At 41.7% G+C, this 23,211-nt stretch overlaps 1 protein-coding gene across 3 annotated transcripts in view; it reads left to right on the top strand.

The window, feature by feature from the left end:
• LYSMD2 (LysM domain containing 2) overlaps positions 1-23,052 on the top strand; it is a 32,455-nt gene extending 9,403 nt beyond the window's left edge. Inside the window, exons 2-4 of one of the 3 annotated variants that reach the window (XM_072738529.1) lie at positions 7,882-8,355; positions 21,120-21,454; positions 22,496-23,052. In XM_072738529.1, the coding sequence (XP_072594630.1) occupies positions 8,083-8,355; positions 21,120-21,454; positions 22,496-22,538 (651 nt within the window). In that variant the 5' untranslated portion in view covers positions 7,882-8,082 and the 3' untranslated portion in view covers positions 22,539-23,052. Of the gene's footprint in view, positions 1-7,881; positions 8,356-8,783; positions 8,898-21,119; positions 21,455-22,495 lie in introns of those variants that run through there. The other 2 variants (XM_072738530.1, XM_025993120.2) reach the window with 2 other exon arrangements.
• The last annotated feature ends 159 nt before the right edge of the window (positions 23,053-23,211 follow it).

The raw sequence follows: 23,211 nt of genomic DNA, 5'->3' as shown, positions 1-23,211 counted from the left end.
CAGTTAATGTAATCCATTAAATAAATTAACAGGCTAAGGGAAAATAATCATATAATCCTATCAATAGATACAGAAAAAGCATTTGACAAAATCCAACATCCATTCATGATAAAAAGCTCCCAGTAAACTAGGAATAGAGGGGAACTTCCTTAATATGACAAATAGCAGTTTTAAAAACTCTACAGATGACATCACACTTAATGATGAGAAAGGAAATACCTTCTTTCTAAGATCAGAACTAGGCAAGGTTGTCCCCTCTTGCCATTTCTGTTCAACGTTGACTAAAATCCTAGTTAGTGCAATAAGACAGGAAGGGTTGCGGGGAAGATGTATAAAGATTGGTAAAGAAAAAGTAAAACTGCCTTTGTTTGTAGATGGTATAGTTGTCTATGTAGAAAACCCCAAAGAAGCATTGAAAACAAACAAACCCTGGAACTAAGAAGTGACATCTTCATCAATAAGTGGTTTTGAACAAGGGGTGGTGGAAAGGGAGGTGGGTGGGGGATTGGGGTGACTGGGTGACGGGCACTGAGGGGGGACACTTGACAGGGTGAGCAGTGGGTGATATGCTGTATGTTGGCAAATTGAACTCCAATAAAAAAAATAACTGATTTTGCTAAACTTAATTTTTGCCAATCTGGTGAACGTAAAATGTTTACTCTTTGTGGCCTTACAGTAAATTTTTCTGATTATTAACGAGGTTGAACATTTTTCTTTTTAAAAAAATATCATTATTTGCTTTTAAAAAATATTTTATTTATTTATTTGACAGAGAGAGAGTATAAGCAGGGGGAGTCATAGGCAGAGGAAGAGGGAAAAGCAGGCTCCCTGCTAGCAGGAAGCCCCATGCAGGGCTTGGTTCCAGGACCCTGGGATCATGACCTGAGCGGAAGGCAAATGCTAGACTGACTGAGCCACATAGGCACCCTGAGGTTGAGCATTTTTTGTGTTTTTCACCACTAGGATTTTTTTTCTTCTATAAAATTCTAGTTATGCTATTGGGGTTTTGTTTTTGTTGTTATACAGGAAGTAGCTTTTCAAATATTCTAGATATTAACTTTGGTTGGTTGTGTATGTTACAAATAAAACATTCTTTATTATCAGTGTTTGTACAGTTTCTGAATTCAGATAGCTGAGTTCAGATAATGAAGAGTACCTAGATTTCAGAATCTATTTTGTTCCTGATTTTCATATAAAAGCTAGCTTGGCGTTTGAATGATAAAGTATAATTCAAAGATTTCATTCAAGTTTTTTTGTTTCCTGGGATGCCTGTACCTTTCCTAGTTTCCAATTTAATTTTTCTTTAAGGTATCTTTTTGTTAGCAAAAGATCTTAATTTTAAAGTTTTTATGCTTACCAATTTCTTCTTTATGAATAATGCTTTTTGTCTTGCTAAAGTATTTTCTTACCTTGAGATCATAAAGATATTTTTCCATATATTCTTCTGAAAGTTTAATGAGTCTTATCTTTTATTTTGAAGTCTGTAATCCATTGGAAATTAGATTTTGTGTTTGGTAGGAGATAGAGAGCTACCATGTGGATGACCAATTGTTCTGACATGTATTTCATAGACCATTCCCCGGTGATCTGTAGTGTCCCTGTGTCATGGTGAAGTTCTCATACATTTGTGACTCTATTTCTGGGTACACTAGTGATGTTCATTAGTCTTCCAGCATGAATAACACCCTGTCCTAAGTATTATATCTTCATAATATATATATATCTTCATAATATTCTTCATAATATATATATATATCTTCATAATATCTTCATAATAATTCTCAGTTTCTGGCAGGAGAGTTTCCATTTCCTTATTCTTCAGAAGCATCTTGGCTATCTATGGGTCTTTGCTCTTCCATCAACTTTAGAATTAGCCTGTCATGTTTCTTGCAAACTCATATTGCAATATTAATTACTGCTGCATAAAATATACAGGTCAATTTCTAGAGTATTATTTTTTTATGATTTTGAGTCTTCTGTCTAGAAACATGGGATAGTTTTTTTTTCATTTCAGTCTTCTTTAATGTATCTTAGTAAACTTAAATTTTTCTCTTTATAAATTCTTACTCATTTTTTTCTTAGATTCATTCCTTGGTTCTATCTATTCTATCATATAGTCTGTTAATGTTTTAATATCAAGGCACCCTTGAACTTCTGGAATAAAGTCATCTTGTTCACAATGGACTATCTTTTGTATGCATAGGTAGATTTGGCTTCCTAATATCTTAAGATCTTACAACCATGTTTCTGAGTGTGATGCCTTTCTCAGCTGGTTTGGGTCATGATTATATCATTAGATTGGGTGTGTGGTCATACTATGAATTGAGTTGGGCATTGTTTCTGCTTCTTTTGTTCTCTGAAAGAATTTACATAAGATTGGACTATTGTTTTCCTTAAAAAGTTGATAGAAGGGGTGCCTGGATGGTTCAGTTGGATGGTTCATTTGACTCTTGATTTCGGTTCAGGTCATGGTCTCAGGGTAGGGGGATCGAGCCCTGCCTGGGGGTTCTGTGCTCAGCACAGAGTCTGCTTGTCTCTCTCCCTCTGTTCCTCCCCTTGCTCTCTCTCGCTCTTTCTCTCTCAAACAAATAAATAAAATCATTTTTTTAAAAGTTCTTATCACAAGGGAAAAAAAATCTTAAAAAAAAAAAAAAGGAAAGGTTGACAAAATCTTCCAGCAAGGCTGATTTTTTTTTTTTTTTTTTTTTTTTATGGTAACAAGATTTTTAACTCTAGTATTGATCTGGTTTCTTAATGGTTATAAGAACTATTCAGACTTTCTATATATTCATATGTTAACTTAGGCAAGTCGTTTATGTTCTAGCTTTCAGGTCCTTCTTGTTTTGATACATAAGGCTGTCCCTTTTTTAAATTGCCAGTTTAGTTATGAATTTCATTTTAAAAATTTATCCGAATTGGAAATACTTGTAGTAGGAAGACTTCATGTAAGATAGACCCTCTAGCTTGCCAGAACCAGAACTCCAGATATGTGCTTCTTCAACTTTCCTGGATACTGATGCATAGCTCTTTAAAGTGGTTGCCCCATTTTATATTGATTGTCAACACCGGTTGAGATTTCCAGTACTTAGTCTCACCAGTACTTAGAATTATTTAGTTCTTTAATTTTTACCAATTTTGTGCCTATGAAATTGTAGCTTTAAATAGAATTCCTCTGCTTATTGATAGCATTGAGCATCTTCCCATAGGTTTGTTGACCATTTGAATTTACCTTCTGAAAAATTTTGACCATTTTTTCTAGTGTTTGTCTTTTTATAACTCATAGGCATTTTTAATATATTCTGGATAGTAATATTTAGTTATATGTATTCATATATTTTTTCCATTTTATACACATCTATTCAAATTTTAAAATACCTTTTATTTAAAAAAAGATTTATTTATTTTAGAGGCAGGGGGAAGTGCAGAGGTAAAGAGAATCTTAACCAGACTCCTCCCTAAGGGTGGAGCCCGATGCAGAGCTGGATCATATGACTCTGAGATCAACCTGAACTGAGTTTAACCTACTGCACCATCCAGGTGCCCTAAGGTACCTTTTAAAGCATAGAAATTTTTATTGTTGATATATAGAATTTACCAGTCTTTCTTTTCTTTGTGGTTTGTAATTTGGTATCTTGCTTAAGAGATCTTTTGCTATCCCAGGGTTATAAAGATATTGTTCTAAGAGTGTTAAAGTTTGTTTTTTCCCAATTATAATCTTTATCTCTAACTGATTCTGGTACATGGTATAGGATAGAGATATAACTTGATTTTGTTTTTCACATGATAACAGTGCCAACAGCAGTTATTGCTATAGATTAACTTTCTCTGATATGTATGGGCCTGTTTCTGGGCTTTCTTTGTTGCTGTTTTGTTATGTTTGTCTACCTTGGCAGCACTACTGCCATGGTGTAGTTCTCATTGCTGCATTGTAAGTCTTGATGGCTGTGAAGGTAAGTCCCTCTTCCTCATTCTTCTTCAGGACTCTCTTGCTCTTCTTAACTCTTGATCTTATTTTAAAATAAGACTGTTATATCCTTTGAAGAACCCTATAGGGATTTTTGTTGGAACTTCAATGAGTATATATTAGTTTAGGAAGCAAATGATATTTTCATTATTTTTTATCTTCTCATCCATAAGTGTGGTATATATATCTGCTTTATTTGCATCTTATTTTGTACCTTTTAGTTGAACTTTATATTTTTTTCATGTAGATGTGCCTTCCTTTTCATAACTTTATTTGTAATTTTTTTTTGGTATCTAGATCATCTTTTCCACAATTATATTTTCTGATTGATTGATGCAATTGATATGTGCATATTGATGTTCTTTCTGTCTTATAACTTTGAAGTTTGAACAGTTCTAATATAGACATTATTTGTATTGCCTATAGACATTTTAGTATTGTCAATTATCAATAATCAACAGTTTATTTCTTTTCCATCTTCCTTTCCCTTTCTTCTCTTTCTTATTGCATTGGCTAGGGACTCCAGAATAAAATTAAATAGAAACAGCATTAGAAGGCTTTCTTTTCTGGGGTGCCTGGGTGGCTCAGCTGGTCCAACTCTTGGTTTTGGCTCAGGTCTTGATCTCATGGGCAATGAGATTGAGCCTAAGGTCGGGTTCTATGCTCAGCAGGAGTCAGCTTGGATAGTCTCTCCTTCTGTCCCTTCCCCTGCTGTGCTCTCTCAATCAAATAAACAAATATATTTTTTAAAGGCTTCTTTTTCTTATTCTTGACCTCAAAGGAAAGCCTTTTTAAAAAAATTAATTTTGATTTTAATTAATTAATGTTTAAAGTAGGCTCTGTACCCAGCATAGGGCCCAGTGTAGGGCTTGAACTCACAACCCTGAGATCAAGATTCAAATATATAACCAATTGAGCCACCCAGGCATTCCCAAAGGAGATACTTCTAATGCTTCACCATTAATTGTGAGATTTGTTCTGTGTTGTAGATAAATACACAAAACACCAATATTGAAGTTCTGGTTGAAGGAGGAGAAATAAATATACATAAAATTCATCTAAATAAATATACATAAAATCCACAAATTGTAGATATTAACTTTTATTATTTGGATTGTGGAGAATTCAGTATAAAGTTTACAGGAAGATTAAATATTTGCCAACAGCCCCCATATCGAAGGAAAAAAACCTTACAAAGAGCCCTAATTATAAAATATCAAACACGTATTAATTCAAGCTGATTAATTCCTGAGATCTATAGGACACTAGTGAAGATCACAAAAAAAGGGTCACAAAACATGGAGAAAATTCTGAGAGTGTTGTAGGATTTATTTCAGAGCATTTTACAACTGTTTTGGAGATGTTTTATGATCCAGGATTTCTTAGGGCAGGAGAAGTGGAAAATAACAGGGACAGCTTAGAAACTTGCCCTTATGAGAGGCAAATGGGATGTCTTTGAATCTCTCTGTATTTTTTTTCTTTTTTCACTTTTACAGAGGCCTTGGTCATTTTGCAAAGGAATTAAGTGATCATCATCTAGCCTTTTCCCTACCCCTACTTGGCTCATTTTCTGCCCCTCATTTTAGATACCTACTGTTCTGTCTTTTGGTAATACCTTTCTTCTCAAAGTCATCTTCCTGGTTACTTAGGCCTATCTCTTGCCCGTCTATTTAGCATTTCCCAAACAGACATTCTGAGAAAGAGGGATACCATGGTCAAATGAGTTTGGGAAATACAATGTTTTTTTTTTTTTTTAATTTTATTTACTTATTAGAGACAGAGAGGCAGAGACACAGGCAAAGGGAGAAGCAGGCTCCATACAGGGAGCCCAATGTGGGACTCCATCCCGGGTCTCCAGAATCATGCCCCGGGCCGAAGGCAGCGCTAAACCGCTAAGCCACCGGGGCTGCCAGGGAAATACAATTTAAGCCAACCCCATAGCTTAATTTACTGTAGGCCCTTTAGAACCTTCAGTATCCTAATGTGCATTGTGAATCTCCAAAAGGAAAATATAGCTTGTAGTTTTTCCCCAATTAATTGATCATGGAACTTTTTCCAAAGAATACCTAATAACACCTCATATAACCCAGCTCATTAATCTTTAAAAGTGTCCAGCTTTTGTAAATTTTTCCTTAGTGGAAGACATGCTATATGCTCTTTCACTACTAAGTTGTAAATTCTTTGAGGACAGTTTTTTTTTTTTTTGAGGTATTTCCTGATCTCATTATATATTAAAACTCTGGCTTTCATGCTCTCTTATAGTTTCCACGACGGGCACAATGGATACCACTCAAGAGATCATGTATGGCACAGTCTTGCTAAATAATCCAATTCAGTTTTCAAGATCTTTTTACTACATCTCATTTCAACTACTTTTGATGCTTTATTAGAGGCTCTGAGATAGGCACTGCTGGTGCTAAAAAGATGAATAATATCTAGTTACACCACACTGGAGAACATGTAGAGGAAATAAGTACATGACATAAAACTGAAGTTAAATGCTAAACAAGAGGTACAACCTACCTTTGAACCTTGGGATTCAATGAAGAAACAACAATCGAGTAGTTAGGGAAGGGAAACACGTGGTAAGAATCAGAAAAGATTTCTTGGAGGATGTATCATTTGGGATGGGCCTATTTAAAAAAAAAATAGAGACAGGGTATAGAAAAGTGGCATTACAGGTGTGGGGGGGTATAGCATATGCAAACAGGAAGGTAGGGAAGAGGGGCAAGTTCAAGTGGTTCTGTCTGGCAGGATGTGTACAGGATAAATTGTAGATGGGATATGACCAGAGAATGGATAATAAAAGTAGAAATAGTTTGGTGATGATGAGTGAGTGATGTTAATGCTGCTGTCCACAGGGAGCCTTTGAAGGATCTTTGAGTGGGAGCAAGTGATGTGAGGACCACTTGCTCTTCTATCCTTTGTGGTGTCTCCAAACCACAAAAAAAAAACTTTCTATCCTTCTATCCTTTGTGGTGTCTCCAAAGCTCTAGAGCCTTTGCCTCTGTCCAGCTCAGTGACATCCAGTCTCCTGACTTGCACGTAGAGTACCTCCTCTTGTAGAGCTGTCCAGAGTACAACAGAATTCAGGGCTTCAGACTCTAGTAAATGCATACCCACTCCACTCCATGTAGGGTACTGTCAGAAACCGGGGTGTTGAGGAGAGAGTGTTCAGATGAAGAATACAGATAAGAGGTCATTGGTGGATTTAATGATAATACTTTGAAGAGTTATGATTTCAGCATATTAAAGAGGAAACTGATAAGAAAAAAATGATGGGTGCAGATAGGACATTTTAAGTAGTGAGCCACGAGAATGGATGGATGTACGCAGTGCGCCTGGGGAACTGACTAGTCACTCCTTCCAGGCGGCTCAGGACCAGAACTGGCGCGGGTGTGCAGGGAAGCGTGAAACCCGAACAACTGGAGGGTTAGTAGGAGGTTACCCACCTGGCGTAAGGTTGAAAGGCCTCGCCCTCCTGCTGTGATGCTGAAAGGCCTGGCCCCTCCAGGCGGTGCAGATGGGCCTGGAGAAACTGTGTGTTTAATGAGTGGCCTTCAGGGTTTTCTGTGACGTGGACTTTGAGGTCATCAGGGCAGTCGGGTGGGGGGAGAGAAGTACCCTTCACAGGAGAGCTTGGGGGCTGAGAGAGCCGGCGCCTGCCTGCCTGCCTGCCGGGGATCCACGTGGGAGGCGGTCGCGGCCGGGCTCCCTCCAGGCTGGGGGGGAGGGGGAGGGGGAGGGGGCGGGGGGGAGGCCGCACCGCCCGCCCGCGCCCGCGCCCGCGCCCAGGATGCCCGCGGACCCGGCCGCCCCGGCCCCCCGCGCCCGCGGGCGTTAGAGCCCCCGCCCCGCCGGGCCTGGCCCGCGCCGGCCGGCAGCCGCGGGAGCCCGTCTCGCTCTTCCGCTTGCAGGTGCGCCCGGGGAGGGGCGGCGCACGCAGGAGGGGGCGCCCGCCATGCCCGGCCCGCAGCCCCCCGCCGCGGCCTCCAGCCCGCCGCCCCCGCGGAACGGCCGGCCGCAGCCCCGGTGAGGAGGAAGCGGCGGCGGCGGCGGCGGCGGACGAGGCGCCGCCCCTCGGCGAGCTTCGCGACCTGGCGGCCTCCGCGGGACCCATGGCGGCCTCCTCGCCCGCGCCGACCCCGCGGGAGGGCGGCCCCCGAGCGCCGCGGGCCCCCGGCCCCTCGCCGCCGCCGCGCCCGCGCTCGGGCTCCGAGGCCGAGGACGCCGAGCTGTCGCTGAGCCTGGCCCGCACCAAGACCCGCTCGTACGGCAGCACGGCCAGCGTGCGGGCGCCGCTGGGCGCCGGCGTCATCGAGCGCCATGTGGAGCACCGGGTCCGCGCCGGCGACACGCTGCAGGGCATCGCGCTCAAGTACGGAGTCACGGTGAGCAGGGCGCGGGGGGCGCCGCGGCGAGGGCGCGGGGGGGCGCCGCGGGGGGGGCGGGGGGCGCAGGGGCGGCGGGGGCGGGGCCGGCGGGGCCGGGGGCGCGGGCGCGGGCGCGGGCGGGGCCGGCGGGCTGGGGGGCGCTCGCCCCGCGCGCTCAGGGCCCGGCCGCCGAGAGTCCCCGCGCCCGGCCCAGGGAGCGGCCCCGAGCCCCCGGGGACCTGCCGGCCTCGGCCCGGGTGTGTGAGCGAGGCCCGCGAGGACCCGGGAGCGGCGATCACCCGATCTCCAGGCCGGATCACACCACCGTAGCGCGTGTTTACGCAGAGCCGAGCTGAGAGGTGTGGACTCGGGCTCTAGAGAATTTTGTTTTCTCTGTAAACAGGCGCTGTGCTGAGTCAGGGATGTAGTTGTTTCCGCAGGATGGTTCTGGTTCTATCGATTATGCTACTTTATTTAGAAGTGAAATTACACCCCTGGGTTCACTGGCAACTGTGAATGTGACACCTGTCGCTTAGCAGCAGCCCAGAGCGGAGCCCTAGGTGAGCCGGAGAGCTGTGTTTATTATACATTTATAAGCGTGTGTGTCCCAGGTATATCGCGTTACACCTCTGGGAAGAACATGGAAATCTGAGGGAACATACTGTCTCATTAAAATTACTTATAATTAACTCTGAGCCATGTGACGGCCTCTTTACATTGAGTTCTGTATCAGTTTTCAGTGTTCTTTCCTGAAACACTTTAGACAGATGGGAAGAAAGGCGATCTTATCTGTATCTTTCTCCTAAAGTGAAACTTTCTGGCCCTTCACAGAATGACAGAGACTAATTTATTTTGCACCTTTGACTTGGTGCTGTATGTTGATCTAGTGGGTCTTACGATTTAAACATTTTAAGACCAAGGATCTCACTGTGCAGGCATCTACGGCTGTTATCATGCCAGGCATAGCCCCTTTCAGTCTTCCTGGGAGTTTCTAAATGTGAACATAGAACTACAATTCTTAGGTACATCAGTAAGGCCTGGTTTGGATGAGGGTCAAAGGGAAGCAGAGTTGGGGAATATCAATAGCCACTTTCTGCTGAATGCCTGCTGCGTGCCCGGCATTACATATGTCCTGTTCCATCCTGTTTTTCTTCAATTTGATTATCCTAATAAGCCTTGGAGGTGGGAGTAATTAACCTTTTTACAGTAGGGAAGACAGATGAGACGTAAGGGTATTATCTGAAAATGTTTATCCATTGAGAGCAGCTTGAATTAGCACAGTGATAAAGCATTTGCTTTTATCAAGATATTACTTCTGATTTCCACCGCAATTTCTATCCCAGTCTTATCAAAAGCTCTCTTAGCATCTTGGTTACTGAAGAAGGAACATCTCTTCTGTATGGTTTCTATGTGTCATACCTACTGGGCCAGGGAGACTGCGCCAGGAATCCACAATATCTAGAAAAGTGTTATTTCCCTGGTCCCTACCTCACAGCCGTCTCCCTGCAGCCTGAAGCCCTCTGCACCTGCACCAGAGTGGTTTAGAGCTCCTAAACATCTGCTCTCGACAGTTCCCTACCTTTGATCAAATGCTTTCTCATCGGTGTTTTCACTTGATACAGATCCTGTTACTCATAACCTTATCACTCCTTTTGGTTAAAGCATAAACCAGATTTGTACTACTTTCATAAAGACTTGATTTAAAGATATTAAGCTCCAGTATAATGAATTGGAAACTGTAACATATAGCCACAAATAGCCTCTAACTGATCTTATGGACCTTGTAATTCTTTGCTGTGGGGATTGTGCTGTGCATTGTAGGAAGTTTAATAGCATCTTTGACCTCTGCCTGTTAGATGCCTGTAAGACGCCCAGCTCCCATCCAGATATTGCCAAATGTGCCCTAGGAAGAAACTCACTCTTCATTGAGAACCACTGGTTTATTACATGTATTTCATTTACTTTGGGCCTGAACTATAGTTGATGACATTTTTAGAGACTCTCCCACTGATTATGTAGAGCTAGTGAGAGTGATAATTCTTACTTTCACAGTGAAGTGATAGTATTGCTTTAATTAACATATGCAGATATCAGCTGAATTTATTCATTACTGAGATTTGAGGTGGAAGCTAAAAAGACAGAAAAGTTTTTTTTTCTGTTTCTGACTGAACAGAAAGAAGTTGAGGTCGTTAAGTTTCTCATATTGACTGCCAAGGTCATAAGCATATTTAAATTATTGTTTAAAGGAGTAGGTGATGATATGTTGCAGATTTAGAGACCCAAGAAAGTACACCTGGAAATTAAGAATCAGTCCAGGCGAACTTTGGCTTTAACATCTCATGTCTGGCAAAAGCCAATGGCTCTGCTGTCTTACTTAGAGGAGTAGGAGCTCTCAGGGAAGCCTGTCTGCTGATGACAGCTGTTCAGCCCCCCAGCAGGGAATCCAGGCACAACTTCAGTCCATCAGCACAGAGAGACTGCTAAGAGCCAGGTACAAGAATGTTCCCAGAACAAATACTCTGACAAGGGGTGAAGGTGGAGATCTGGTTGTCAACCCTGGGTTTCCAGGGGGAACAAATTGGACACTGGTTATCTGAAGTGGTGCTCAATGGCCGGCAACAGCAGGGTATATCCCAAGATGTGGGAATAGATGTGTTCCTCAAACTTGCCTGAATAGGAGAATGCCCTGGGGCAAATGAAAAATAAAGAATCCTAACTGACCTTGAGCCTACTGAATCAGGATACCCAGAAAAGGAATCCAGGAATCTTCATGTTTTACAAGCATGGCCTCTTTCTTGTTCCCAAAGCACTGTCCTTCTGGTTTTTTGTTGTTGTTGTTGTTGTTTGTTTAAGATTATTTATTTATTCATGAGAGACACACAGAGAGAGAGAGAGAGAGAGGCAAAGACACAGGCAGAGGGAGAAGTAGGCTCCATGCAGGGAGTGCGATGCGAGACCCAATCCCAGGACTCCAGGATCATGCCCTGGGCTGAGGGCAGGCTCTAAACCGCTAAGCCACCCATGTGTCCCCTTCCTGGGGTTTTTGCACTTGCTGTTCCATCTGTATGGAACACTCCCTGATGGCTGCAGGGAAGGTTCACTTTATGGGTGTATGACCTGTGCAGTCACATAGGGCCCCGTGCTTAGAAGAGCCCTGTACTTGCTGTAATGCTCTACTATTGTCATCTTGAAAAAAGTTTTTTTTTAATATTTGTTTGAGAGAGGGAGAGAGAGAGAGAGAGATCATGAGTAGAGGGAAGAGGCAGAGGGAGAGGGAGAAGCAGATCCCCTGCTAAGCAAGGGAGCCTGGCGTGTGGCTTGATCCCAGGACCTGGAGATGATGACCTTAGCTGAAGGAAGGTGCTTAACCAACTGAGCCACCCAGGTACCCCACCATCTTGAAATTTTTAATACTTTGTGAATAAGGGCCCCGCATTTGCACTTTTCACTAGGCCTTGCAAATTATGTAGCTGATTTTGGCTGTAACTAGCTCCCTCACTGCCTTCAAGTTCTTGCTTACATGTCTCCTCCATGAGGCCTTCCTGACTACCCTCTGTTAATATACAGCCCTCCTCTACACACCCTCTCCCCTTCCCTGTCTTGTTTTCCCAACAGTATTTACTATTCATCTCATTTTCCTTTTTTTCCAGATTCTTTTTGGTGATATATTAGTGAATAAGTAGAAATCCATGCCCTCATGGAGCTTATATCTTAGTCAGTGGAGACTGTAAGTAAGCAAAGGAAATATGTTACATGTCAGGTATTGATAAGAAAGTGAAAGAAAATTAACCAGGGAAGGGAGAGAAGGAGGGCTCCTGGAGCCGGCCGTAATTTAAAATGGTGTGGCTGTGAAGACCTCACTAAGAAGGATGCAAGGAGGTGAGGGTGTGCAGACATCTCAGAACATTCCAGGCAGCAGGAACAGCGAGTGGTGCAAAGGCCCTGAGGCGGGAGCATATTGGCAGGTTCCAGGAATAGCATACCTGGTGCTTAGAGTGCAATAGGGTGTGTTTGGACCAGATCACTTTGGGCCTTGAAGGACTTGAATAACTTTGGCTCTTTCTCTGAGTGAGATGGAAAGCGTTGGAGGAATTTGAACAGAATTACATGATCTGATTTATGCATTAAGAGGATCAGTCTGGCTGCTTTGAGAACAGGCTGTAGCGGAGCAAGTGCCAAGGCAGGGAGGCCAGATAAGATGAAAGCTTTGTAATAATGCAGGTGAGAAAATGGCAGCTTGGACCAAAGCAGCAGAGAAGGCAGTGGTGGGAAGAGGTTGGATTCTAGATGATTTGCCAATATGCTGTGTATTTTCTGCTTATTTATTTGCTGTTTCATTTGAGTATCTCTGCCCTAGAAATGGGACCAGGGATCCAGGAGGCTTCTCTGTAGGAAAGAAGAATGCAGATGTTCGAGAACCTGGCCAGCTCTGACACCTGATGGACCCCAGTTCTTCTGTCAGTGCCTTAGAAAACATCTGAAGGACCTTTCCCACGTCCTTTTTAAGTCATTATGAATTATTAATAACTGGCATTTTTAAAATGATTTTTTACCTATTTTTATTGAGCCTGGTTTGTTTGAGTCCTTGTGTTACACGTTAGGGCTACAGGATGATACATGCTGTCCTCTTGTTATTCATGGTGAGTTTATCTACTAACTGCTTTCCACTAGCCTGTAGCTATTAGAGAAGCAGGTTGCTTGTCTGACTCATCACTGTACATCCTGTGCCTAGCCTGAGTCTGGCACATGGGGGGCCCTCCCCACACGTATAGATCTAATCCAAGGCCTGACTGGTGTGAAATCATGAAGTCCTGGAGTTGAACAGACCCTGAAAGACCGAGCCCAGGTTAGGGATTGAGTGACTGGAATTGCAAAGTGTGATTTGAGGCTGGCTCTCCAGTCTACAGAAAGAATGGTGCTGGTTTTCTTACCTTCTACCAGCAGAACGTCTTAACATTGAATTATTATTTTTTAAAATATTTTATGTAAATCAATTTGCCAACATGTAGTATAACACCCAATGTTCATCTCATCGAGTCCCCTCCTTAGTGCCCGATACCCAATTACTCCATCCCCCCAACATTGAATTAAACATAGGTTTATATTTGAGCATCTCTACTGAAGAGACGTTTGAGGAAGTGGTCTGGGAAACTGAAACTATTTGGGCTGAGTTGAGAAACTATTAAATACAGTTGAGCTCTCAGACTTGAATTTGCTTGGGCTGGAATTTCCCTGGCTTTGCCTATTACTACTGAGACACTAAGGCCCTTTCCCTAACCCGGTGCTCTAGATTTACCTAAGGCGGCTGCGTCTGTGGTGATCCTTGCTCCTCTCAGTTGGATGCAAGCTTCTGGAGGAAACTCACCAGCTCTAGACAGCCACTGTGGACTTTTTATTTGGAAACCCTGAAAAAATATCCAGAGAACAGTATTCAAATGAAAAATGAACAGGAGGCAGTGAGGGGACCTATTATTTGCATAAACTTTTTCTTTGTTTCTTTGCTTCCTCCTGGAAGCTTACTTGTCCTCTCTCCTCTCCAGAGGCCAGTGCCCTCAATCACTTCGTGTCTGGTTTTATTCCCAGGATCTTGCTTTCTTCCAGGAAGCTGCTAGCCTTAGTCACTTCCTAACACTTCCCTGAAAAGAAGTTACCTTGCTGAGAAAAGGTGAAATGATTGTCATTTTAGGGACAACAAGTGTTGCAAATTAGAAATGTAAATGTATGTAAATCTTTCGTGTTCATGATGTTAGCCCCTGCTGCTGGTAGATATTGCAGATCCTTGTTGATCAAAGGCAAGAGAACCATAAATAAGTGGTGCAAATTGTAGTGAGAGGTATGATAAAATTGCCTTTAGTAGCTTGGAGTTTAATAGATCCTCATATATCCTTTTTATTATATTATTTTGTTTCATTTTTTTTAGAGGGAGTGGGGCAGAGGGAGAAGGAGAATCCCAAGCAGGCTCCACAACCATCACAGAGCCCCACTGGGGCTCAGTCTCACAACCTGGAGATCATGACCTGAGCTTGAAATCAAGAGTCAGATGCTTAACTGACTGAGCCACCCAGGCATCCCCTCATGTATTCTTTTTAAAGAGCAGTTTCATTGAGGGGTGCCTGGATATCCGGCTCAGTTGGTTAAGTGTTTGCCTTCGGCTCAGGTCATGATCCTGGGATCCTGGGATTGAGCCCTGCATTGGGCTCCCTGCTTAGCAGGGAGTCTGCTTCTCTCTCTGGCACCACCCACCCCCGGCTGCTCATGCTGCCTTTCTTTCTCTCTCCCTCTCTCTCAAATAAATAAAATCTTAAAAAAAAAAAAAGTTTCTTTGAAGTATGATTTATATACCTCCAAATTCGCCCATTCTAGGTGTACAATTCAAAGACCTTTAGGGGATTTACAGAGTTGTGCAACCATCATCACAATCGAATTTTAGAACAGTGCCGTCACTCTGAAAAGAACCCTGTGCCATTGACCTTACTTCTGTCTCCTTCTCTAGCCCCAGACAACCCCAAATATACTTTCTAATCTATAGATTTTCCTTTTCTGGGCATTTCATATAAATGGAATCTCATATGTTCTTCTGAGATAGTATGGAAAAGAAATAAATCCTTTTCCCTATTAGCTATTCAGTCCTGGTTGGGAGAGACTGGAAATGAAAGCAATATGATTGCTATACCTACCCCCTATTCATCTGCCTATGAGAAATAGAGAGTAGTTCTGTGTCACTCTAAAAAGGTCACACTTTCTATTCTCAACATTAATTGGGTATTAGAAATTAGGAACAGAAGGGTGGGAGAAGTAGGTGAATTTTTTTTTTTTAGTTTGAATAAATTGAATAATAATTTTTTTAAAAAGCCCATGGAGTTGGGCTCTGTTTTGAAGGCAGCATGGTTTCCCCAAAGGTAATCCCTTCTCTACCATCCACCCAAGGCCTGGTGTGATCCAGTCTTGTTTTAGAAGGATAACTAGCAACAGAGTAGAGGAAAGATTATATATCGAGGAGAATGGAGAAAAGGGATCATAATGTCTTCTAAGAGTTCTAATTTACTGCTCTTTGCTTTATGTGTTCCTGACACAACCCAGGTCTGCATTGTGACATTGCCAGAAAACTGCAATTTTCAAAGCCTGTAACAAATCAAATCCTTGTGATATCCAAAACTTGAGGCAACTATAGTTATTCTCTACATGTTTTTAACAACAAAACTTGATGGCCTTCTATTACAGTTGCAGAATTTGAACTCACTGGGACATTTACCATTAATGTAATCATTTAGTCTTGGTAATGGTGGACTTCCAGGGTTAGAGTAGTTCTAGAGCGTTAGTGTTTAAGTTTTTTTCTGTAGCATTCCTGACAAGTGTATGTGCACTGGATGAGATTTAATGAAGGCTCCTCTTTATTTCTCTAGGAAGCCCATTTGTACACAGAAGAACTCTGTTAGAGGCCTCTTCCATGTATTGAATTTTTTTTTCAATTTTTTGAGAGAGAGACAGAGAAAGAGGTAGGGGGGAGCAGGGACAGAGAGAGAGAGAGAGAATCTCCACGCCCAGCACAGAGCCCTACATGGGGCTTAATCTCACAACCCTGAGATCATGATCTGAGCTGAAATCAAGAGTAGGATGCTTAACTGACTGAGCCTCCTAGTTGATCTGAAAAATTTTAACTTTTAACAGGATCTTCAACCCCAGGTTTCTATTTCTAAACCTAGGAGACAAAAGTTCAGAGGAATTTCAGACTTTCATAGGATAGCATCTGAGCTACTTCTGTCCTTGGCTAAATAAATAAATAATAAAATAAAATTTGGGTATTAGGAAATGTTGAACAGAGGGCAGGTGGGAAAGTCATAGAATTTTCCAGCGCTTCCTTGGGTTGGATCATGGACTCAGCTTAATGTGAGGTGACATTCCCGGAACATTAGATCCATCTATGTTCAGATAAAAGTATATAACCTTCCTAAAACATCATTTCACTGTTTGAGATTATCTCTAGTCTCTTGTCTGTGCTGGTGAGGTTTTCCCCCTGACTAGGCTTCCTGTTTCCACTAATGCCTTTTTCTTTCCAATTCATTTTCCACAAAGCTGCCAGAATGATCTTTAGCTGTAATCAGATTGTGTCACTCCTTTTCTTCACCCTCCAGTGGCTTCTCATCACAGTTCAAATAAAATTCAAGTTTTGGGACGTGTGGGTGGCTTGGTTGGTTAGTCTAACTCTTGATTTCAGCTCAAGTCATAGTCTTGGGGCCCTGGGATTGAGCCCTGTATCAGGCTCAAAATTCAGTGGGGAGTTTGCTTGGGATTCTCTTTTCTCTGCCACCATCCCCTGCCTGCCCCCTCTCTCTGTCTCGTTCTCATAAATAAATAAATAAATAAATAAATAAATAAATAAATAAATAAATTCTTTAAAAATAAATAAAATAAAATCCAATTTTTTACCTTGGCATTCAAGGCCGTATGTGGCCTGGAGTTTTGCTCATTACTCCCTACACTTCAGCCACACTTTTTTTTTTTTTTTCCTGGCTGGGGTCTTGCAGCTGCTCTTTCTGTCTCACTGGAATGCTTTTTTTTTCCCCCCTGGCTTTTTGCATGGCTGGTTTATTCCTTAACTTTTCTACAAATCCTGAGTTTGCAGCCTGTTCAGTTGGTTTAAGTCACTACTTGGAGAACAAGTTAAGATCAAATTTATCACCTTTGGGGGAAAAAAAAAACATAAAGCTTACACACCTCGGGGCAACAACATATAATGTTAATTATCTGGGCTTGGTCTTATGAAAAATATTTTTATGTATTCTTACTTTGTAGGAGAAATATTTTTTATTGTGAGAAATTCCTACCTCTCTCCTTCTCATTTGCTGAATACATATTAGGACCTGCCCTTACTTGTTACTTTCTCACTTTTAACCCAATTTAATAATAATATAGTAGCTGTTATCATTTTTGAGGGCTTCCTGGGGGCTATGTATTGTTCTGAATACTTTACACGAGTTAATTTGCATAATCCTCATAATGATCCTATTGTGTGTATCCTTACTTTACAGAAAACAGAAGAGGGAATGATTAGAAAGTGGCAGAGCTGGGATTTGAACCCAGAAAGTATGGCTCTGAAGCCCATGTTTCTAACTACTACCTTGTACTAAGCTCATTTACCTGTTTTCATCTTCAGGCTCAAACCTGCCAGTCCTTAGATTGGTCCTCACCTTGATGCTGACTATATCTGGATATCCCTTTTGTCCTTGATGCTGGCATCCTGTCTAGACTGTAGGGTGAATGTACATCTTACATACTTGCTGCTGTCACTGAAAGGGAGATGGCACAGTATCTGGCTTGAGGAAACTCGTAGGCTAAAGATGCACATCGATGAGTGAATTCATAGGATGATGCACAGGAACCAAGGGAGCCCTGCCCTCCATTCCCTGTGCTCCTTGACTATATCCAGCTGTTGACTCAGTCACCTTGTTTTATGCTCCATCATTGGCCCTTTTCCTGGCTGTGATGGCCTGTCTTGTTTTAATGATAGATGTATGGGTCAGGGTTCTGGCTGGAAACAGTGTGCTCAGGGCGTAAGGGGAGTGAGGGTGTGTGGCCAAAGAGAATTTAGCTAAGGAACATTTATAGAAGTGTGAGCAGGGTTGATGGAAACAAGGGATGGTGAAGGATCTGAGACTAGCAGTAGCTGGGAGACATTACCCCTAGGCTTGAAGGGCAAGGGGAAGAAGTGGTGTCCCTGCCAAGAGGAGGGCTGGAGCCTTGGACGAGTGAGCATATACCTGGCAGGAACTCTGCCATAAGGGAATGCAGCCACTGGACTCCTGCATGGTGCTGTAGCTTTCTGCTGATAACTTCTTTTTGAACACCCACCAGAATTCCAAGGACAAGGGGGCTTAGATAATGCAGTTCTTAAGAGGCCAGCCTCCTGGGATTCAGAAACAGGCTCAAGAAGACTTGGGGATGGGTGGGGTGGTGGGGGTGTGTTGAGAGGGAGAGTAACACAACAGATGACTTATTGTCCCTTTCTGGTTACTTCCGTGGGTTCATCTTTTATGCCTATTTCTCTGACCTCTTTTAATTAATTCATCCATCCATCTATCCATCCTTCTATCCTAAGCACTTAGGGTGTCCAAGATCTTTTTAGCCCCAGGGAAGCTACAGAAGTAAAAGTGCTGCCCTGAAGGCACTCACAGTAAATGCATGATGTTCTCAGCCCTGCCTCAACAATCAGATCTGGTGTTCCTGTCAGTTTCTGTCCTCCATCATTATTCTGGGAAAGAATAGGCCCCTGCCAATAAGCACTTCAGAGAGTGCTGTATCACGAAGGCTCTCTGATTCACAAGCGGCAGAAAACCTAACTCACATTGGCTTAAGCAAAGAACAATCAAAAATGGTGTTTATTGGCTCATGAAACTGAAAGACCCTAGGGTATTCCGGCTTCAGGCTTTGATTCAGAGGACTGATTGCTCTCCTCCAAGATGGGCTTGTTGTCAGGTTCCATGAGGTGGAGGGATGGATGCTCTTTCCAGTGGAAAAAATAAGGACCTTTCCCCTCCCAGACCCAGAAAAAGTCTCCTTGCATCTTTGAATTGTTCCATGATGGGACTGTGACCTATCATGAAAGCCAGGACACTGTGGCACTCCGAAGGGCAAGAATGAGTCATAAGCTCACCCTGGAGTGTGTGTGGAGGGGGTTGCCGGTGCCTTTGAAAGCCCACAGACTAAGATGGAGGATGTGGATGCTAGCTGGCAAAAAACAAGGGGTATTAAAGACAGAGTAGAATATACCTGAACCTGCTATGGATAAGGTATCCAAGTTATTAAATCTCTCAAATCGAAGACCAGAGATACCTAGGATTTACAGATTTTAATTTTGTCTTCTAAATGCACCTGCCTATCCATGCCTCTCTCTCACCCTTTTCTCCTTTAGCCAGATACTAGAATACAAAAGACCACCCCACCCTACCCACCCTACCCAAGAGATAGGTTAATATAATATCTTTAAAAGAAAAAAAAAAGCTTTAATTGTGCCATTTGCGTAGATTCAGCTTATAATAAGAAATCAGGAGATACAGGGTTCATTTAGTAATCAACTATTGTTTTTTTCTGGCGCTTAAAAAAATCTAATTTTTTCACTCACAATCAACTTGGCATTAAAGGATCCCATAACTTGGTCCCATTAGTCATGCACTTTTATCCTGGTGTTGTATGGACTTCAGAGTTGGACAGAAATCCCACCTCACACATTTATTGTTTTAAAGATTTTTTTTTAATTTATTTGATCAAGCAAGCATGTGGCAGCAGCGGGGTGGGGGGCACAAGGAGAGAGAGAAGCAGACCTCCTGCTGAGCAGGGAGCCCAAAGTAGGGCTGGATCCCAGGACCCCCGGGATCATGACCTGAACCCAAAGCAGATGCTTAACTGACTGAGTGATCCGGGCGTCCCTCCAGCTCACACATTTAAAGAGCCATAGGCCCTTGGTCCAATCAGTCATCTGTTGTGTGCCTTTATTTCTTCATTGGAAAACAGCGTAATATCATCTGCCAGGTGCTCTGCTAAATACTTTCTTTCTCTCACCTGTATCCTGTCTGTCCACGTGTCTGTCAGTCTCTTCTATGCAATTATGTGTATGATCTCTCATTTAATCTCTCCGACAACCTTGTGACAGGTAGGTGACACCTGTTTTACACACAAGGACATAGGCTGAGGGAAAGAAGCAGCAAGCTCATGTGGAGATGGTTGGTGTTGGCAGAGCTGGGATTTGAAATCCAGCTTCCCAAGCCTGTGGGAAGGTTAAATGAGACCACGTGTGTGATTCCATCCTCCCTTTCCAGCCCCACCTCCCATCCCCATCTCTGGCTCTGTGGGAGGCAGCCACCGGCCTGGAAAGAGTTTGAGGATATAGAAATTATATTAAATTCTCACTTCTTAGTCTTATGATGGTTCGATGGTCCACAGTCTGAGTTTTGTTTATTTTATTTGTAAAATGGAATTTTAAAAATTTTATATACTTATTCATGAGAGACACACAGAGAGAGGCAGACACATAGGCAGAAGGGGAAGCAGGCTCCCTGAGAGTAACCCAATGCGGGCCTCAATTCTAGGACCTCGGGATCACTACCTGAGCCAAAGGCAGATGCTCAACCCCTGAGCCACCCAGGCATCCCTGTAAAGTGGATCTTCAAATGCCTACTCCATGGGTGGGTGGGTGGAGACACAACAATATGAGATATACTGTATGTAATGTACTCCCCACTTCTTTTCCTTACCTGTACTGCTTGGACCCGTTCTTCAGGGCCCATCTAAAGTCAAAAGAATCCAAATTGGAACCCTACCTTCTCGGTGAGGCCTTTCTTAATGCCTGGAGCCCCAGTCTACACCATTCTTGCATGTGCAATGTGCAATGTTGTGTTTATCTCTGTACCAGCTCCTGTATCCATTTTATTTACCAAACATAATTCCAGAGACAGAGGAAGTACTCTGTAAGTAAAATAACAGTACTGTTTTTTTTTTTAATCAAATGATAGAAATGTTTAAACGAGAATGGAATTTTTTAGATAAGTGCTAAAAATTCTACATTTTTCAACTTCAGGAATCTAAGGCTGCTTGGTAAAAGCTGTCGTAAGGGAAGTATTTTAGTGGGGGAAATTAGACTTTTCAGTGACTAACCCCAAATTAGAAATCTGGAATCCAGAGAACGCATTGCACATATTCTGAGCCTGGATATTTTTAGTTCTATTTGTGTAATAAACCCTACTAGTGGATTTATTTACATATAACTGTGTTTTTTTTTTCTATTTTAGATGGAGCAGATTAAAAGGGCAAATAAACTGTTTACCAGTGATTGTATATTTCTGAAAAAAACTTTGAACATCCCAGTTATATCAGAGAAGCCTTTGTCGTTTAATGGGCTTAACTCAATAGATTCTCCAGAAAGTGAAACTGTTGGTAGCAGTTTTTCTCATGAAGAAGATCCGACAGCAGCTGGGGAAGACCTCTCTCCTCCTAGTAGTCCTCAAGAATCCGATGTTCAGCCAGTACAGCCTGAAGAAGTATCAGCTAGAGATTTCCTGCAGAGACTAGACTTGCAGATTAAGTTGTCAACACAGGCAGCCAAGAAACTAAAAGAAGAGAGCAGGTAAAAATATGCTGGTAAAATGTCAGAGGCTGAATTAATTACAATGTCCTTGCTTAGCTACGTTTTGTTTTGTTTTCTCTTCTTTGCTCTTCTCTTTCTTTTTCTTTAAAAACTGTATTTTAACTCTGGAAAGTCATTTTCAACATATGAAGTCTAAAAAGAGCTACTGCATTCTGCTTAGGGCTTTATCTGTTGCAATGTACTTGTTTTTGTCTCTGTTACTTATTATAAAAAGTTTGCTTCTTTGCTTTATTAGCATAACTGTCCAGCCAGCAATTCTGGATAGCAGCCAAGTGAAACATCTAGTTTACCCCTTCAAAGGAAGCAGTGCCGGAGGGAATATGATCCTAATGCAATTTGTCAAAGACATTGTCCATTATTTGTTACTGGGTGTTTTTCATGTGAACTTTTTTCTTTGTTCTTTAATTTGATACCAGGGCAACTCTTTGTCCTACATAATTGGTTTTCTCTTTCCTTTATGATTCCAAGAATGGCACAAGCTGCTGTATTTCCTTTTTTGCCATGGCTGTCAGGAAGCTTACAACTAAAACTAACATTGAGTTCAACTACTACAGTATTTCTTATGGTTAATAAATTTGTATCTTCCTTCCCTTAATCCTGATTTTTTTATTTCTATCTAATTCATCTTATTATATGTATGCCCTTAGTTGTTAGCACATCAAGTCCTTTTGAGAAAAAGGTGGAATGTAAACAAATATAAACAAATATGAATATAATAATTTTATAATTTAATGTTTTTAAAAAATGTAATAGAAAAATATAAATATATAACAAGTGCCATTCTTTTTTTTTTACAAGTACCCTTCCATATTCCAATAACTGAGATGCCAATGAAATGTAGATAATATGGTATACCCAAATGAGTATTTGCATTTCATACAACTTCCCAGACCTGCAAAATATTATAAATAATAAACTTTTACCCTTATTTGGCAAGTGGATATTAAGTTATATATAAGTATATGTATTTTCTGAATATCGTTTTTAGACACTGATTTATGCTGAATTTCTTTTTTTCAGAGATGAAGAAAGTCCCTATGCAACTTCCCTCTATCACAGTTAGATGATCAAGGGTGATAATCTAACCTGGATTGAGAGCTGTTTGGATCGTAACGAAAACAACTAAAGATTCAAAAGCATACATCCTTTAAATCACAGTCTAGTAGTTCCACCTACTGCAATTGCACTGAAATTATTATTTCCCTCTGGCTTTCTATAATTTTAAGTCTTTATTATGGCATGAGAGCAAAATTATATCCTAAAGCTCATCACTTTTGTAGGTGATGGTAGTTTTTAGACTAGTTTTTGTAAATACTAGTTAACATAAAGCATCAAAGACTATATACATATTCAAGCTGAAAACAATGTTGGTCGTCTGAGAAATCTTAAATATGTGAAATACATGGTTGCTGTTTAAGTGATGCTGATTTTGCTATGTATTTATAACTTAAGTGCTATATATATATATTTCGATATGTATTACATATTCTGTATTAATATAAAGAACCAAATTTTGTCTGCTATTTTGTAAAATAAACTACAAAAGCCTGAATGAGAAAATAAATTATGTTTTCATATTTGAGTTGTCAGTTTTTTAAATTTTTTTTTTTAATTTTTATTTATTTATGATAGTCACAGAGAGAGAGAGAGAGAGAGGCAGAGGGAGAAGCAGGCTCCACGCACCGGGAGCCCGACGTGGGACTCGATCCCGGGTCTCCAGGATCGCACCCCGGGCC

Source organism: Vulpes vulpes, chromosome 15 (assembly GCF_048418805.1).
Source record: "Vulpes vulpes isolate BD-2025 chromosome 15, VulVul3, whole genome shotgun sequence".
Classification (NCBI taxonomy): Eukaryota; Metazoa; Chordata; class Mammalia; order Carnivora; family Canidae; genus Vulpes; species Vulpes vulpes.
This window is presented reverse-complemented; position numbering and strand designations above follow the sequence as displayed.